Here is a 19,633-nt window from a genome sequence, read left to right on the forward strand (position 1 = left end):
TACTACTAATGTTTCACTTTTGATTTTGTGAATACTTGTGTTAATTTTGCAAATGTTATAGAATTTTAAATTTGCAGTTGTGAGTGACTTAGGGTACATTGGAATTAGAATATAAGAGGAAAGATAGTTTTAGCATTGAATTCATGGATCTTCAATTAGAAGAGATAAGAGTAACAAATTGCACAGTTTTGAGTTCTACTAATGTTGCTTCTATGATCTATGAAGAAACAGATATCATCCTTTTTGCGGCTTGTTCTGCTATATTGTTGGCACTGCAGCTAACAAGAATGCATTGAAAAGTTGGAATGTTACTCGCATTATGACTATTGCTGGTAAACTGCTACCTACAAATCCTAGAAATTTTGTCAATAAAGTTATTGAGGTAATATATTTTTCATTTTTTATACAATTAGTTAAGTTTTGTTTGCTTTCTATTTTTTTTTGGTCTTTAGTTTCATCATATATTATTGTTAATTAATTGCTTTTGACATGAATGTTGTTCTTCTCCCAAGCTAATGGTGATACTTGAAGAAGTGAAACTATTTAGTTGATATTGGAATTTTTTGTGACTAATGACATAACATCTAAATCTAATTGAGTATTTCAGATAATCATATAACTTGTTGATCTTTAAGTTTTCAACTTGTTGATGTCTTGTGTGTGTGTGTGTTTCTTTAAAAGTAAAATTCTTTAAGTTATGCATCAAATCAACTAAAATTTACATTCTTCTTAATTTTTCTTCTGATGTCAAGGTCTTCCTTTTCAAGATATGCCACTTAAATATTGTTATGTTCATAACTTTGTGCTACTTTAAATTTTCTTCAGGTTCAGGTTTAGGTTTGGGAAAAAAGGACAAACAACATCATCTTTTAAGACGGATCAACAAAAGGATTAAAAATCAAATCAAATGGAGAGTGTCTCCTTCTTTGGCTTGTTTGCTGCAACTGATTCAGTTGACTATGTGTTAATATTTTTAGGAAGTATTTGTATCTGTGTCCATGGTGCTACTCTGCCTCTTTTCATTGTTTTGTTTAGCCGCATGATTGATTCTTTGGAACATTTTAACACGGATCCTCACAAGTTGTCATCACGGTTTTCTGAGGTAAAGTACATGCTCTTATGGTAATCATGGCTTATATTACAAACAGGAGTTTGATTAGTGAAGAATTAATAAGAATTGGCTAAGTGGGACTTAGAATATAAAGATTCAAGGGATCGAACTAGAGTTCACTAACTCTTACAAATGATACCATTCAACTATATATTTATAGTTCTAACTAGTATTATAAAATTGCATTTAGGATTCATTTTATTGTGTGTTTAATTATATTCAGACTTAGAATGAGTAACGGATGCAACTATTTTATACTAGACATGGTTACAAGGAAATAAATTAACTTTCGGTGCAGAATTTGTAGTGCTGAATAATTAATATATTTCCTTTTTTCTTCTAGCGGAATGATAAGATCTATCATTAGAAAGATGGGTGTATCTCGGGTCACCAAGTTGCTAACTTACACCAAATATGCAGTATATGGTCTTCTCTGTTCAAAGTTGGATGTAGAATCATCTAGAAGTCCTGAGAAATTTTGTAAGTTCGCTTATCATATCTTAGAAGTTACTCGAGAACTTTTCTTAATCGTCATCTACACAATGAACTTCTGTCAAAATATATAGTACGGAGAAAAGAAAGCAGGAGCTTAGAATGAGTGTTCCCTCTTATTTTTCTTTTTAATGCTTTCAGACTTTGCTGTGGAAGCTGCTTTTCTCAGTTTCATAGCAACCTTAAAATATGTTCTCATCCTAATAAAGGTTCTTATTAGTGAGAATGCTCTTTCACTTGTAACTTGTTTTTATAAATATTATCTCATTTTTTTATAAGGAAAAACTAAAACCTAACCATCTATTATTTTCTCTATTTTTTAGGGAGCATTGACAGTACCCCATGGCGCCAGAAGGTGAATAATGTTTTGAATTACATGTATAGCAAGATTAGTAGTGAGTTTTGGGGCATTGTGGTGCATCCTGTTTTTCTTCTATTATGGATTTGTCCTAATGTATTATTTTAAGCATCGAGTTCTTTTATATATAAAAAAGGTGGTGGTTGTGATGGTATGCTATGCAAATGTTAAAGTGTATTCATTCAGTTTTAAATTTTAATAAAAACCTTGTAAAAAAATGTTTTCAGATGATACTCATCGATTCTTTTTCCCCTCAAAAACCTTAAAAAAATATTGAGTAAAATGAGATGAGTATTCTCTATGAAAAAGTAATTTCTTTAGTGAAGTTTTTGGAAGAAAAAAAGGGAAGAAATAAACAGGCACTAAATTACCACTAGTTGGATGGATATAAACATTTTTTTTTCCAAAGTACATTGCTCATTTGAAGGGTGGTTTTAAAGTATATTGTTGTTTGTTTATGTATAAGTGCGGCTCTTCTTTTTTTCTCTAATGTTTTATAAAGTCCACTTTTTCTAATATGTATTGCAAATTTGACATTGGTGATGCTGCAGGAGCTAGAATTGGAGAAATTCATCACTCACTCAATCCCATTCTCTGAGATCAATAAATAATTTGATTTAATGCTGAAAGGAGAGTCAATTAGGTGCCTTGTCTGACCATGAGTGTTGACTGTTGAGCATATATTTTGTCCATGTCTTTGGTAGATTTTTTGCTCATTAGATTAATTATAAAACTATTCACCTTTTATTAGTTTATTATTAATTGTTTATTTGGGGATATTCCTTTTTTTTTGGTCAAGTTGACAGTAATACAGTATCCAAACATACATTAAAATATAGTTCAATTTGGTTTCCATGTTCATGCACCTTTATATTTTATCTAACCAATCAATAAAATAGAAACAACTGATCTTAACTAATTACTACTGTACTTATATCTTAATAGTATAAGTAAATTTAGAATGAGATGCCAAATACTGAGAGCAAATGCAGTCCCCACATATTAAAAATGTTTGAATCACATGCACACTGTAAATTGTCGATCTGTGTTTCTCATACCACTTTTTTGTTACCATAGGTGTGGGCACTGTAAAAAGCTTGCCTTTGAATATGAAAAGCTCGGTTCCAGCTTCAAGAAAGCCAAATCTATTTTAATTGGCAAGGTAAGCAAGCACAAGTGGTGTTTTTCACTTTCTCTATATTCAACACCTTTGTGTAAAATACTATGAACTGTGTACAATTCCTCTGTTGCCCTTACAAACTATTCATACTCAATTAGTCCTTTAAATCATGCTATATTTATAGGGTTATGGGTGGGACGTTTGAGCAGTCAAGATGTCATTAGCAATCTCTGCTACATCTATAGGGTAGTAGGGAAACAAGAGAGCATGAGGCATACTGCAGGATCATGCTTAGTGCGCTTAGTTCAGTTTAACCCTCCTAGCAGAGAAATTGTCATTCAAGGAGGCTATTTTGTTTGAACTTTGAAGGCTATTTTTTTCATTACTTGTTCAAGTTTCTCTTATTGTTGTTTGAACTTTGAAGGCCATTTTGTTTTGATAGGAAGAAGAAAGTAGAAAGTTCAAGTATTTAGTTGTCAAAAACTGTAGGCACATAGTGATAATTTCTTGCTTAAGCTTAAGTTTGGTTTTTTCTCCTATTTATATTTGTGTTATGCTATGATTTTTTTTTCTCATGCTTGGTAGGCTTTGGAACAATTCAGGAAGTAAGAAGTTGACTTTTTTATTGTTTTATTTGCTTGGAGTTCTGCGATGCCTTGAATTACAATTCTGTGTGTTCACTTTATATTATTGTTTAAGAAATAGTACTTCCTAATAGTAGTATTATAATATGTGGCTTTGAACCTTCCATTCACTCTTTGCATTTTCTCATTTCTAAGATTTTCTATTTAAATATAATTATGCTCTTATGAAATGGGCAGGCTGAAAACATGATTACTCATAAGGAAGAGATCTTTTCCCGCCCCAAAAGAACCTAGTTTGTAACAAAGACAGAAAAGAAGGTTGCTGCAAAAGTAGCGAAGGTAAAATTTCTTGTTTCATTGTTGATATTCCTCAAATTTGATATGTATTATTGTCTCACATAATAAGAACGTGGTTTTTATTATTCTACCTATTAGGATATATATTCAAATTTGTTTCCATGCATTATTCAGTGACTGCATGATGGATTTTTAACTAATGCAGAAAAATTTGCCGAAAAAGCACAGAAAATTGGAAGCGGCTAGAGAGACGTTGGAAGATGAAGGAGATGATGACAAACCTGATTGTTAATTAAAAATTGGGAATTTTGCTTCATTCTCCCTGCTGTATTATTGTATTGCATCTATGTTAGGCTCTATTTGTTTACTTTTGATTATTAACTATGTGCTAATCATTGATGTAACATAGAATTGTAGTATTTGTGTTGTTTAAATTTATATTATGTTTTATTACTCTTCAAGAGAACTTTGTGTATAAATATTTAATTGAATTCAATAAAATATTTCATTTTGTAATATTTTAATTTTAGTATATTTATATTATGTAAAATAATAATAATTGTTGGTAAAAATAATTTGAAATTTTAGAAAAATGATAGGTTGTTATTTCTAAAAGAGTGAGTATAATTAAAAAAATCTTAAGATTTTAGTGGCAATAGTAATGGCAATTAAAAGCAAATAATATTATGATTTTAGAATTATTTTTATTGGCCATATAAATTATCGGTAAAATGAGTTTTGGCGGCAATAGTAATAGCCACTAAAAGTGAATAATATTGCAATCTTAGAATTACTTTCGGTGGCCATATAAATTGCCAAAAAAATGGCCACTAAAAATTATATACTTTTTGCGGCCATTAAAAAGGTCTTTACCGGCAAATGTTATAATTGCCACTAAAACCTTTTAGCGACGAAGCATAAGACGGCTAATGTCTAATTGCCGGTAAATGTATTAGCGACTATTTTTATTGCCGCTAAAACCAAAATAAATGACCGCTAAAAGTGATGTTTTTTGTAGTGTTAGTACTTGTGTTTATGAAATAGTGAACAAGAACTTATTTATACATATTGCACGTAGCAATTATGATTAGTTATGTATACAAATAGTTGTGTCTTTTCTATTGTCAATAGATACAATGTTTTGAACATACATAATTCTTAAAGAGTTGTATCCTTTTAGCCAATAGACACAATGTTTTGAACATACACAATCCTTAAAAGGTTGTGTCCCTTCAACCAAATGGTACTAAACAGTTAGTAACCGTTTATTAATATTAATAATAATATTAATTAATCAAATTTGTAAATACCCTTCAATCCCCCACTATTTACAAAATTTAAATGTCATACAAGTATATGCATAAAGAATGTGTCACTAAGATTAAACATTCTTTTAGTGTAAATTTTAAAGTTCTAACGAAGTAATAGGTGTCTAATCGATTAAACCTATACTCCATATGCTAGTACCAAAAATCACACATATTACTTATACCCTCCAAATTCAAGAGTTTACAATTTTAAACACTTATATGGCCTTGTACTCATCCTGATTTCATGAATATTTACGAGAATAAAACCTCTAAAATTCTCTATTAGAGCGAAACCACTCTTATATTCATATAGGTGGAATCTTTTGATAGATAATATTATCATTCCATTAAGAGTTTAAACTCACCCTCCTAATTTATTGTAAATAGCACTAAATCTTATACCTTAGTGCTCCAATTGCTAAATAACTTGTTATTACCCATTAAAACTTGAAACTAGTGGTCTACTAGAATAAAGTTGGGTTCCCATCATTTAGCAATAATAGGTTTTAATCCCATTTTAGCAGTAGTTTATTTGATTTTATCCCTTGACAAACCTTTAGTCAAAGGGTCTGCTAAATTTTCTTGAAATCTTACATACGTGATGGTAATTACACCATCATCTATTAGTTGCCTCACAAACTCATGTCTCAAACTTATATGTCTAGACTTTTCATTATAAACCTTATTATATGCTCGAGACATGGTTGATTCACTATCACAGAAGATTGAAATGGTTGTCGTCTGCTGTGGCCACAACTTTATATCACATAGCAAATTTCTTAACCATTCCGCTTCTTTACCTGCAGCTGATAAAGTTACAAACTCAGCCTCCATAGTAGAATGTGTAATACATATTTGTTTCTTTGGGGCCTGCCTTATTGCTCCACCACCTATGGTGAAAATCCATCCTGAAGTGGATTTGTTGTCACTAAGATTTGTAATCCAACTTGCGTCGGAATAACTTTCTAAAACTGTGGGATAATCACTATAATATAATCCCAAGTTTATGGTTTTCTTGAGATAACGAAGAACTCTTGTTATAGCTTTCCAATGTTGATTGTTAGGTTTTCCTGTAGACCTTGATAATTTGCACACAGTAAATGCTATATTAGGTCTAGTACAATGCATTGCATACATTAAACTTCCTATAGCACTAGTATATTCTAATTGTGCTATAGGTCTTCCCATGTTTCCTTTTAATTTAAGATTAGGATCATACGGCGTATTGGATTCTTTAATTGTGAGATGATCAAACTTTTCTAATACCTTTTTGATATAATGAGATTGACTTAAAGTAAAACCAACTTCATTCTTATGCACCTTTATGCCTAATATTGTATCAACTTCATTCAAATCCTTCATCTTGAATTTAGAAGTTAAATACTCCTTCGTTATACGAATTCATTCTAAATTTGTTCCGATGATTAACATATCATCAACATATAAACAAATGATTACTCCATAATCTTAGTAAATTTTGAGTAAATACATTTATCCGCACTATTATGTGAGAAGCCATTTGATAACACCACTGAATCAAACTTCTCATGCCATTGTTTAGGCGCTTGTTTTAGCCCATACAAAGACTTAATTAATTTGTAAACTTTCTTTTCATTTCTGGGTAGCATATAGCCTTCCAGTTGCTCCATATAAATTTTTTCATTAAGATCTCCATTTAGAAGAGCTGTTTTAACATCAGTTTGATGTATATGAAGCTTATGTATGGATGCTAATGCTATAAGAGTCCTAATAAAAGTCATTCTTGCCACAGGTGCGTAGGTATCAAAATAGTCCAGATCTTCTTGTTGTCTAAACCCCTTGGCCACTAACCTTGCTTTAAAGGTTTGTAATGAACCATCAATATTATACTTTCTTCTAAATACCCACTTACATCCTATAGGCTTTGATCCTGGAGGCAAATCAACTAAGACCCAAGTATTGTTAGATAATATTGAGTTTATTTCATCATTTATTGCTTCTTTCCAAAAAGTAGAATCCCTTGAAGCCATAGCCTTTTTGAATGTTTGAGGATCACCCTCTATGTTCATAACAATAGGAATCTTGTTTGTTATAGAATTCCTAGTTCCTTCTACCAAAAAGGTGATAGCCTGAGAAGAAATAAAATCTGGACCCAAGTCTTTTTCTTTTCTTACTCTCAAGCTCTTCCTTGGTTTAATCAACTTTTTGTCGCTTAGACGTTTATTATTTTGATTATTTATTTCTTGGGAAATATTAGTATCATTTTGGGGATACTTTGAATTAGAAGTTGAATCATTGATAAATTTATTATTTTCAATAAATTCTACTTCTCTTGATTCAACAACTACATTAGACACTAAGTCTAATATTCTATATGCTTTAGAATTTTGAGCATATCCTATAAAAGTGTCTTTTATGGCTCTTGGCCCCAATTTGGTTCTCTTTTGATCAGGAACTCGATAAAAGGCTCTAAACACCCCCACACTTTAAGATAATTTAAATTAGGTTTCCTTCCTTTCCAAATTTCAAAAGGAGAAACCTTTCTATGTCTTGATGGTATCCTATTATGGATATGACATGATGTCAATAATGCTTCACCCCAAAAATTGTAAGACAATTTTGCATTTATAACATTGAATTAACCATATCCACTAAGGTACGGTTTTTCCCTTTTTTTCTCTCCGCCAAACCATTTTGTTGCGAAGTATATTGAGCGGAAGATTCATGAACAATACCACATAATTCACAAAAGTTATCAAATTCATTAAAAAAATATTCTTCACCTTGTAGTGATTCAGGGACCACCACTTGTAGATCACGAAGTCTACTTATAAGGATTTGTAATTCATGAATTTGATCTATAACAGGCATAGTACTCATAATAAATTTGAAATATTTTATCATAATAAACTTATCTGTTCCTTGTCGTTTAGTTTTGTACTTTTCGTCCAAAGATTTCTAAATATCCAATGGTGATTGAATTAACATATGACCTCAATATGCAATAATATCTTCATCACGTTTCTTCTTCAATTGAACAATCTTTTCTTCCTCTTCCAGTGTGGAATTTTCAGCAGCATTGGCAATTGGTGTAGTCTTTGAGTTAATCACATATGCAAGATTGAGAATTGAAAGAAGAAACATCATTTTATCCTTCCAACTATTGAAGTCCGTTCCATCAAAGCGATCTAATTTGACAAACTCTTGATTCATGACCTTGAACGTAGTGTTTTGATCTTGTGCCATCTTCAAGAAATATCTCTCTAAAATTATTGGGTATATTATTATGAGAAGATGACAAAATCTTATATTTGTGTAGTGGTTTCAAGGTATGATTAGATCGCTTTCTTTAGAGAGATATTTGTCCCCACACTTAGTTGCTATAAGGTTGATGACAATACTCTCCCAAGATATAATGAAACCTAAGAATTTCTTAATTAACAATAGTAAGAAATTCTCAACTCTCTTGAACAAAGAAAATCTCTTAATAGTTGATTAAAATGTATTACTTAGTACTTGTGTTTCTGAAATAGTGGACAATGACTTATTTATACATATTGCACGTAGCAATTATAATTAGTTATGTATACAAATAGTTGTGTCTTTTCTATTGCCAATAGATACAATATTTTGAACATACACAATCCCTAAAGAGTTGTGTTCCTTTAGCCAATAGACACAATATTTTGAACATACACAATCCTTAAAAAGTTATGTCCCTTTAGTCAATAGACACAATAATTTGAACATACACAATCCTTAAAAGGTTGTGTCTCTTCAACCAAATGGTACTAAACAGCTGATAACCGTTTATTAATATTAATAATAATATTAATAATAATATCAATAATATTAATAATATTAATTAATCAAATTTGTAAATACCCTTCTGTTCGGTAGCTCGGGTACCGGACGGTTCGGGGAGATCCCTCAGATGGTAAGGTGGGGTTTTCACCTGGTTCATGATTGTGAAGATGGAGCTGGAGTAGCCGACTTCCCGAGTTCTTGGTGTGGAGAAGGGGTGTCACCTGCAAAGACACTCCAACACCCAAGTCAGTGTGGTGTACAGGTGGTAAGGGAGAAAAGTTGTGATGACGTACCTTGGGGGAGGGGTAGGACCCTCCCCTTATATACCTTGTCAGTGGGGTGGGCCCCGCAAGGGAAGGCCTCTTTCCAGGAAGCTTCACTTCCCACAGCTGTCAAGCTGCTGCCAGCAAGGACGCATGTTCGAGCCGGGGACCGGGCGATTCGTAAGCACCAACCTAGTCGTGTAGGCCGGTTAGTTGCGATTCAGGCGGTAACTCTGCTCAGCTGGGCTGGGCCGTAACAGTGTCCCCAACGCGCCAGATGCGAACGAAAGCACCGTGGGTGGCGCGTTCCCTTTCTCCATTTGCCCAGCCGTCATCTCGTCAGTCCCTCGTGGTGAGGATGCGCCCTCTAAGCGTGCATAACCTGTTTATTGTTGGGGTGCGTCCTTCGTCGCCTTGTTTATCGCGTCTAGCATTTAATGATCTTAATGGCAGTTCAAAACCCTGTGAAAAAAGACCACTATACCCCTGCCTTTCGCGCTTCTCAGGATTGGTTTCCTTTACAGTTTCCATTTGGTTTTGCCTCAGTTCCGTTGCATTTTCATTGCTTTCTCCTCTCCCTTGCAAAAACCTCCATTGCAGACCCCTGCTTCATCCAGATTCTAATTAATTCTTCAACCCCTTTCCATTATCATCCTTATCCTGGTAAGCTTCCTGTCTTTTTTCTTAGTATTGGTGTTTATTTTTGGCTTTGCATGCGCGCTTGGTATGAACTTCTTGATGTGGATTGCGTATCCTCTTGTGTTTTAGCATTAGGTAAGTACTGTAGGGAGGTTACCATTTTAGGATTTTGTTTTTTTCGGCCTTCTTATTTCGAGGATTATGACTTATGGATAGGCAATCTGTAGTTTTCTAGTAGTGTCGTAGCTTTCTAGTAGTGCTTCCGACCTCCCGGCCTTATAGACTGATTTTGAGTGGTGCCCCCACTGTAGGTATGGATCAGTGTCGTGTTGTGAGGGTCGTGAGGCCGGCTCCATACGACCGATACGCCTGGGTGACGTCGGACATAAAAGAGGCCCCAAACCAAATGTCCCTGGAGGAACTTGAGGAGTTTCGACAGGCCGACTACCTTTGCGGAGGAACCGACGAGGAAGCTAATTACGCAGCCTTCGTTCCTGCCGATCACGAACGTATATACAAATTAAATCTGCACTCTCCCCAGATTCCCGATTGGATGTGGTAGTATAAGGCCATGTTTACTCGCCTGGGAGTTCGCCTTCCCTTCTCCCCTTTTCAGATGGCGCTACTTAATCGTTGTGACGTAGCGCCGTCCCAACAGCATCCGAACAGCTAGGCTTCCATCCACTGTTTCGAGATGGTATATGAGTACTTGGAGCTGCCGATCTCCATTGAAGTATTTCTTTTCCTTTTTAATCTGACAAACCCTTCGAAGGAGGGGAAGGCTAAAAAAGGTTATATGTCCTTTCGGGCGGCCCAAGGCCGGCGAATCTTTGGTGTGTTTGAAGATTCCTACCATGGTTTTAAGGACAAGTACTTCAAGGTCCGCCCAATCGAAGGTCGGCGTCCCTTTTGGTTGACTCTAGAGGGGGTACGTCGCATACCGACGTACTGGAGTTTCGGGACAGGGGCCAACGCTTTTACCTAGATAACATACAAAGGGTTGTCTCCCGAAAACAAGAGGGTTGCCGATGTCTTGTTGACTGTTTTTGGGAAAAACCTTGTCAACCCTCATCTTCTTATGGGTATCGGGATGTAGCCAGGAATGATATTCGTGAGTAATTGTCTAGCTTGTCTGGCGATTTGTTTTTCCTTGCATGTTATTTTGGTTTATCTGTCCGATTTGACGGTTAGTTATTTTTCGTGTTTCGTTGCAGTGTCAATGTCTGCCGAAGTGACCGGACTTGAGGGTTTGTACAATACTTTTTTTGCTGGTAGTGATGATGACTTTGCTACCCCTGCTCAGGAGACCACTGCCAACGACGTCATTGAGCCGGAGGTCCAATCCCAGTTGGCCCAGGGGGAGGGGCCCGAGGCCAATGTCTCTTTGGGTCCTCGGCTGGAGGCGGGGGATGGCTCAGGCTCACGACCTGACGGGGCTGAGGAGGAAGGTGATAATCCAAAGAAAAGGAAATCTCCTGCCAGTCCTGAATTTGAAATAATTGAGGAACCAAGGAAAAAGTGACCATCTTCCAGCCCGGAGGGGGTTCTTACCGTTATGAAGAAGAACTTTGATGCTGGGAACTTTATCTATTCCCAATTGCTTACCGGTACGGAGGACTTCTTCTACGGTGGGGACCTTGCCTCGCAGGCGAGGTGGATGTATCGCTGCTTGCTTCGAGGTGCCACAATTGCGAGAAAGGTGGAATCAGCCTTAGCAGGGGCACAGACTCTAAAAACGAAGCTTGAGTCTTCAGTCAAGGCCAACTCCAAGTATAGGGATGAAGTAAAGCTGCTTCGGGAGCAATTGGCTGCTACCGAGGAGAGGGCCAAGACGGCCGAGGAGAAGGCTAAGGCTGCTAAGAAGGAAGCCGAGGCTGCTGAGGAGAAGGTGAAGACTGCTAATGCTTTCGTGGCGCATCTCACCGAGTGGGAGCTTGCTTTGGAAAGTCAGCTTAACGTTGCTTAGGGTCGGGTGGTCGCATTAGAGAAGGAGCATGATGAGGCTCTCTTTTTAGCCAAGACTGCTCAGAATGAAGCTGCTGAGTTCAAGAAGAAGTATAAGGACACCGTTAAGCAGGGAAAAAATGCTATCTTGATGATCGAGGAGGCTTTAAAGGCACAAGTAAAGCTCCTGGCCCCCGAGTTTGACACCTCCACCGTTGGCGTTTTCAAGACCATCAAGGATGGCAAAATTTTTGACATACCGAAGAAGTGACTTATGTGCATTTGTAACTTATGTACTTTTGTGACTTGTAATCCTTCCTTACAATCTTGTCAAACTGTTTGAATTTGTTCGTCGTTGGTTTGGTGACAGTGTTTATTTCCCGTCTTGTTGGCATTTACTTTTCCTTATTTTGTTTACCATTTGCTGGCATTAACTTATTTGTTCATGAATGTTTCGTCGTTTAGTTGGTAATTCGCGAAACCGGGTTATGGCCTTTACCGTTTTAGCAGTCGCACGTTATGGCGTTTGTTGCTTTTGTGGTCCCGGGGTGGTATTGCAAGTACTTCCTTGAAATGCTTAAACGCCTCTTCACATGCCGGGGCCCATTCAAACGCTATCCCCTTCCTCATCAAGTTAAGAAATGGTAGGTCTTTAGCAGCCGACGCCCCGAGGAAACGGGACAGTGCAGTGAGCCTTCCTGCCAACCTCTGAACATCTTTGATGCATCCTAGGCTCTTCATTTGGAGTATTGCTTCACATTTTTCCGGGTTGGCCTCCACCCCTCTTTGAGTTATCATAAACCCTAGGAATTTTCCTGCTTCCATGGCAAAGGCACACTTAATTGGATTGAGCCTCATGTCGTGTTGCCGAAGGGAAGCGAACACATTCTCTAGATCGCTTATGAGCTCCTTAGGTCGGGTGGTCTTTACTAGGATATCATCCACGTATACTTCCACAGTTTTGCCTATAAGGTTGCCGAATATCTTATTCATCAACCTTTGGTATGTAGCCCCAGCATTCTTCAGCCCGAACAGCATTACCTTGTAGCAGTATATTCTCCCTGGCGTTATAAACGCCATTTTTTCCTCGTCTGGCCGGTGCATCGGTATCTGATTGTAGTCAGAATAAGCATCCATGAAGCTTAGATACCGATATCCCGCCGCCGCATCAACAAGCGCATCTATGTTGGGGAGGGGGATATGAGTCCTTGGGACATGCTTTGTTAAGATCGGAATAATCCATGCACATCCTTCATTTTCCATTGTGATTTCTGACCAGAACTATGTTCGATAGCTAAGTCGAGTAATCGAGTTCTCGGATAAATCCTACTTTAAGAAGGCTGGCCGTCTGCCTGACCCCTCCTTTACCCTTTCTTGTGACATTTTCCTTCTCTTCTGAGCTATTGGCTCGGCTTCTGCCTTAAAGGACAAATGATGCGACATGAGCTGAGGGTCTATCCCCGATATGTCGGCTGGCGTCTAGGCAAATAGGTCGCCATTAGCTCTGATCATTTCCATTAGAGGTTCCTTCAGGTCGTGTGGGAGGTTTCTGTTCACGAAGGTGAACTTCTCCTCTGAGTCGCCAACCCTGAACCTTTCCAAGTTCCCTTCCGGCTCGTGTCTGGGGTTGTCGTCGACCCTAGCATCCAGGTCAGTGAGGAACACTCCCGATGCCTCTTTGGATTTCTTTCTTAAGGAGAGACTGGCATTGTCGCAGGCGACAGCCGTTTCCAAGTCTCTCTTTATGGATCCCACGGATCCGTCAGCAATGAACTTCATTAGCAACATCTTTGTACTGATCACTGCCTCGAGATCATTGATAGTCTTTCTTCCTAGGATGACGTTGTATGCCGTGGAGTCTTGCAGAACCACGAACTCCGCCATTACCGACCTTCTCCCCTGTCCTAGTCCTACGGAGACCGGTAGGGAGATTATCCCGTCGAGCTTGATAAAGTGGTCGCCCAACCCTACTACACCGTGTTGGTGAGTCCTTAAATCGGCATCCCGGAGACACAAAGCGTCGAACACATTGCGAAACATGATATTTGAGTCGGTGCCGGTGTCTATGAGGATCTGCTTGATCAGGCCGGTTCCTACTCTGGCCGTGATTACCATGGGGGTTTTCCACGACCTCGTCAAACCACTGGTCCTCCAGACTGAATGATATGGACGGAACCCTCTTGGAGCCTCGCGTTGGGGATGAGGAGATTGCTAGGACTTTGGCGTCCTTCTTGTGTGCCGATCTCGACCTTGGTGCCGCGTCTCTCCCTATTACCACGTTTACTATGGTAAGGTCGCGCTTGTTATCCTCTGGATCTTGACGTCGCTTCACCGCGCGGCTCTTGTCCTCTCCTTCGTGGTCGCAATCTCGTCTCCTTGGCTCCTTGATGAGGTGGGAGAATTCGGCTAGCTTTCCATCTCGGATCGCTTGCTCTAGCGCATCCTTTAGGTCAAAATAATCCTGTGTTTTGTGTCCATAGCCCTTGTGATAATTACAATAGAGGTTCTTGTTCCCCCCGGTTCTGTCCTTTAGAGGCCGGGGCTTCGACAGAATTCCCTTCTCAGCTACCTGTTGATAAACTTCTACGATGGGGACGGTGAGGGGGATGTAGTTGGTGAATTTCCCGACTCGGGGAAACGGCTTGAATATTTTGGTTGGCCCACTGTCTCTGGTGTGCTCCTTCAGCCTTTCTCCGCTGCCGTGCTGCCGAGGTTGATTATAGGCAGGCTGCCGCTTGTTGGCAGCCACCACTTGATTGACTTCTTCATCGTTGATATATTCCCTAGCCACGCTTTGGATTTCTTGCATCGTCCACACCGACTTCGTGGTGAGATGCTTCCTGAAATCCTCATTCAGAAGTCCATTCGTCAAGCACGAACTGGCCACCGAATCGGTTAGGCCGTCAATCTCCAAACATTTGTCGTTGAACCTGTCCAGGTATTTCCTGGTCGGCTCTCCTGACCTCTGTGTCACTCCAAGTAGGTTGATCAGGTGTTTTGCCTTTGCAATGTGGGTGGTAAATTGAGCCAAGAAAGCGCGGCTAATATCCGAAAATTTGGCAACAGAACCCTGCGGGACGCTGTTAAACCCCCGTATCGTAGGTCCTGCCAGAGTGACCGGGAAGGCGCGACACCTCACCTCGTCGCCTACCCCGTCCAAGTTCATTCTGGCCTCAAAGGCCATTAGATGCTCCTCTGGGTCTTGAGTTCCATCGTACATCATGTTCGTTGGCTTATCAAAGTGCTTTGGTAGTCGGACCTCGAGGACGGAATGATGAAATGGGGTCGCACCCATTATCACAGGTCATCGTGTTCTCTTCGGCCTTTCTCCGCCGTCTTCCCGATCTCACTCAGTGGCGCGTCTCCTTTCAGGCCGGGTGTATATCACAGGGTCACGCCGTCTTCTTGGGCGTTCCCTGTCTTCTCGGATACTTTCAGATTCAGATCATGGGCTGGGCGTGCGTCGGGAGCGACTTCTCTAAGGAGTTCTTCCACGTCTCTCGGGAGATCGGGAATAGTTTGGTTCGGGAGTTTGTTGACGATATTCCTGATCTTCCAGCTGGCGTTCCAGGTTATGCACCCTGTGACGCAATTCCTGCATTATTCTGGCGCTATCGCTACATGTTCTCCCAAAGGGGCGTCTCTCTTGGGATCGTGAAGACGGCTCGGGTCGTCGCAGAGTGGACCTCGTGTGCTCCCGGGAGGAAGCCACGGAGGCTGCCTCCCTGGGCTCGGCCCCGCCGCCAGGCTCTACAGGACCCATTATGAAGTCCATTTAGGCGGTCACGGAGCCAATGTTCGGTAGCTCGGGTACCGGACGGTTCGGGGAGATCCCTCGGATGGTAAGGTGGGGGTTTCCGCCTAGTTCAGGGTTGCGGAAATGGAGCTGGAGTAGCCGACTTCCCGAGTTCTTGGTGTGGAGAGGGGGTGTCACCTGTAAAGACACTCTGACGCCCAAGTCAGTATGGTGTACAGGTGGTAAGGGAGAAAAGTTGTGATGACGTACCTTGGGGGAGGGATAGGATCCTCCCCTTATATACCTTGTCAGTGGGGCGGGCCCCGCAAGGGAAGGCCTCTTTCCAAGAAGATTCACTTCCCACAGCTGTCAAGCTGCTGACAGCAAGGATGTGTGTTCGGATAGGGGACCGGGCAATTTGTAAGCGCCGACCCGGCCGTGTAGACCGGTTAATTGCGGGTCAGGCGATAACTCTACTTAGCTGGGCTGAGCCGTAACACCTTCATATTTATCTCGTGAGTATTTTAAATTCAATTGACAAAATTTAATATTTACAAATGTTACACACTTACTTTAAGAACAAACAAACCTCTTCATATGTACAAAGAGTGATATGGTAAAAAAGAGAATTTGTTTTCAAATTAATTTTTGGATTTGATTTTAATTTTACTTTTGATATTTGGATTAAATTTAAATTTTATTCTTTTATTCTATTTTTAGACCTACTTTTCTAACATAGTTCCATAAATCTAAATAAACGTTAGAACCTATTTTTACATTTTAAAATATTCAAATCATAATTTTACGTCTTAACTAGCAACCATGTATTTACAAAAATTATTTTACATATTAGTTAAGAAGGGTGATTAGCAAAAAAACATATTGAAGGGACGATTAGCAAAAAACTATTAATCTAAATAACGATGTTAAGATTTTGAAGAAATTAATAAAATATATTTGTAATAAAAATTTATTGTGTTATGCTTTTGTACTCTCTAACAAAAACTTGTGTGTTGACTATTAAACTACTCTTCCATCTTTATCCATAACAACAATAAAAAAGTCTCACAGTCCACAAATTCAACCCAACAGAATATACAAATCAGTTATAATTTTAGCCTTTATTATTATCTTATCCTTATCTTATTTTTATTTATCCTTATCTTATCTTTATTTGCTTTTATTTTTCATAGGCCAATAATATATATATATAATATATATATATATATATAGTTTTATCTTCATAATTTACAATTTCAATCAATCAACAATCAATAAAATTTTTTCATTTTTTCTTTTCTTTCCTTATTCTTTCACAATTTTATTATCTTTATGTTTTTTGTTTTATTATGGTATCTGATACGGCCGTTACAAATCCGATGTCATAATTCAGCATTATATACAATAACTAAGCATTATGCACCATAACTCGGCACTTTACGTTATAACTCGGCGTTATACGTTACAATCAGACATTATCACTTGTTAAAACCTATTAATTGCTCTTCAATTCAGATGATCAATAAAAACGTAACCGACCTATTTTATCTCACCTATAAAGGTATGATATTTTATCTTCAAAGGAGACATTGAATTCTCAATACTGACTTAATCTTCGAAGTGCCTTTGCAGGTGCACTCCCACCTTGTTCCTTGCTCACGCTCTGCGCAATTGGACATCTCTTTGGAAAAAAGCTCGAACTTTCACAAAAGTTCAAAGGTCGGCACCGAAGATAACAACTCGGCGTCGACTTCCAGGGACCGAGCTCTCCCTTTAGGTATCCATACAAGAACAGGATCAAAACTCCTCTTGAACTCTACTGACATTTATAGATAAACCAACCAATTCAGATCTTAAAACCGCTTTAACCTCCCCTCACATTAAGAATAATCAATCTCCCTACTCTGTCCTACGTCAAAGAGAAAGGGCACACGAACAACTTTATCAGGAGCCTCTTTTGGACCTTTTCGTCAGCCCAACACTTTTTTTCATGACACTTCCTTCCAATAAAGAAACTTGTCCTTCAAACAAACTTGAGCTTTTGTCAAGTTCAACTACTCATTATCTTTGTTCTTTCAATACTTTTCTATTGTTAACAATTTTCAAATCGATATTCATTTTTGAACACTTAGATCATTGATTCTGGTGGCACAGATCACATTGCATCAAATTTGTCTTGGTTTATTTTTTACACACAAATTTCTCTTATTATTGTTTATTTACCAAATTGTTCTCAAATTACTGTTTCTTATAAAGGCATTGTTCAATTTGCACCATCCTTGGTTCTTCGTAATGTTATTTATTTACCTCATTTCAACTTTAATATTATCTCCGTCTCAAAAATTACTTCAACACTCATATGTGAACTCACTTTTTCATCTTCTTCTTGCACTCTACAGAGCAACAATTTGGGGACGATTGATTTGGACAGAATGAGAGAGGGATTATATGTTTTTGAACTTAATTTCGGTAAAAATCTATCCACTACACATTCCATAAATTCTATCCCATCTTCACCTATTACACCTTCAAATATATGGCATTTTCGTTTAGGACACCTTTCTAGACAAAGACTTAATCATTTACATAAACATTTTTCTTTTATCTCTATGCATCATGATGAGACTTGTGATATTTGTCATCTTTCTAAACAAAAGAAACTTTCATTTTCTCAAAGTTTTAACAAAGCCAATGCAAGTTTTGATTTATTATATTTTGATATTTAGGTCCGTTTTGACAAAATTCTATTCATAATCATAAATATTTTTTTTACTATTGTTGATGATTTTAGCCGCTTTGCATGGATTATTTTATTAAAATCAAAAGGAGAAGTGCAAAATCAAGTAAAAAGTTTTATTACTTTAGTTGAAATACAATTCAATTCTAAAGTCAAAACTATTCGTTCCGATAATGTACCGGAATTTATTTTACATGATTTTTATGCTCTAAAGGGCATTATTCATGAACTTAGTTGTGTTGAAACTCCTCAATAAAATAGAAGGGTAGAACGCAAGCATCAACATATTTTAAATATAGCTTGTGCTCTTATGTTTCAATCTGATTTACCATCATCTTTTTGGTCTTATGATATTAAACATGTTTATTTACTTAACAGAGTTCCATCATCCGCAATTAATTTTAAAACACCATTTGAGATTTTATTTAATTATCCACCAAATTATCACGACCTTAAAGTTTTTGGATGCTTATGTTTTGTTTCTACCCTAATGGCAAACAGATCAAAATTTGATCCAAGATCCAAAAAGGCTATGTTTATTGGCTTTCAACATGGTTTTAAAGGATATATTGTTTATGTTTTAGAAGATAAAAGAATTGAGATTTCTAGAAATATGATTTTTTATGAAATGATCTTGCCTTTAGTCACAAAAAAATATCCAATTCCATACACTCAACCCAACATTGCCAAACATGCCTTCTCAAAAACAAGATTCAGTTAGTCTTCCAATTAAACCCTCACCTATATCCATTTACCCAACTCCATCTAATTCTTTATTTTCTCCAACAACCTTACTGTCGCTTCCTAACCAAGTTGAACCCATGACCACCGAATCTCTTTCAACACACACACCCTTCTCTCCTTCCACGCTAGACACCAGTCCACCATCACTTCCTCATCTCCTGTCACCTTCTTCACCACCTGAGAAACTCCATCCTCGTCATTTTGACCGGCCTCACCGACTTCTAGCATATCTCTCTGATTACTTCTGCAATTCATCTCTCATCTCTACAAATCAATCTCCCTCAAAGTGTAAGTATCATTTATCTTCAGTCATGTCTTTTTCTTCTCTTTCATCTTCACATAAAAATTTTCTTTTATCTCTACATTTTGACGTTGAGTCAAAGTCTTTTAAGGACGCCAATTAACACTCTAATTGGTGTAGTGCTATGAAAGATGAGCTGGATGCTCTTGAGTTGAACAAAATTTGGCGTCTTGTTGATTGCCCTGCAAGCGTTAACCGGTTGGCTATAAAT

The 19,633-nt window shown here is 37.9% G+C and overlaps 1 protein-coding gene across 1 annotated transcript; it reads right to left on the bottom strand.

Annotated features, from left to right (window-relative positions):
- Window positions 1–13,717: 13,717 nt before the first annotated feature.
- Window positions 13,718–15,127, bottom strand: LOC130933892 (uncharacterized). The gene has a single exon (XM_057863497.1). It carries the CDS (start codon window positions 15,125–15,127, stop codon window positions 13,718–13,720), a length of 1,410 nt encoding a protein of 469 aa, XP_057719480.1.
- Window positions 15,128–19,633: the final 4,506 nt, after the last annotated feature.

The sequence above is a fragment of the Arachis stenosperma genome, chromosome 6, assembly GCF_014773155.1.
Source record: "Arachis stenosperma cultivar V10309 chromosome 6, arast.V10309.gnm1.PFL2, whole genome shotgun sequence".
NCBI lineage: Eukaryota > Viridiplantae > Streptophyta > Magnoliopsida > Fabales > Fabaceae > Arachis > Arachis stenosperma.

What these genes read in the sequence shown, in the direction of transcription:
- LOC130933892 (XM_057863497.1), bottom strand. Translation starts at nt 15,127, where the DNA reads ATGATGTACGATGGAACTCAAGACCCAGAGGAGCATCTAATGGCCTTT.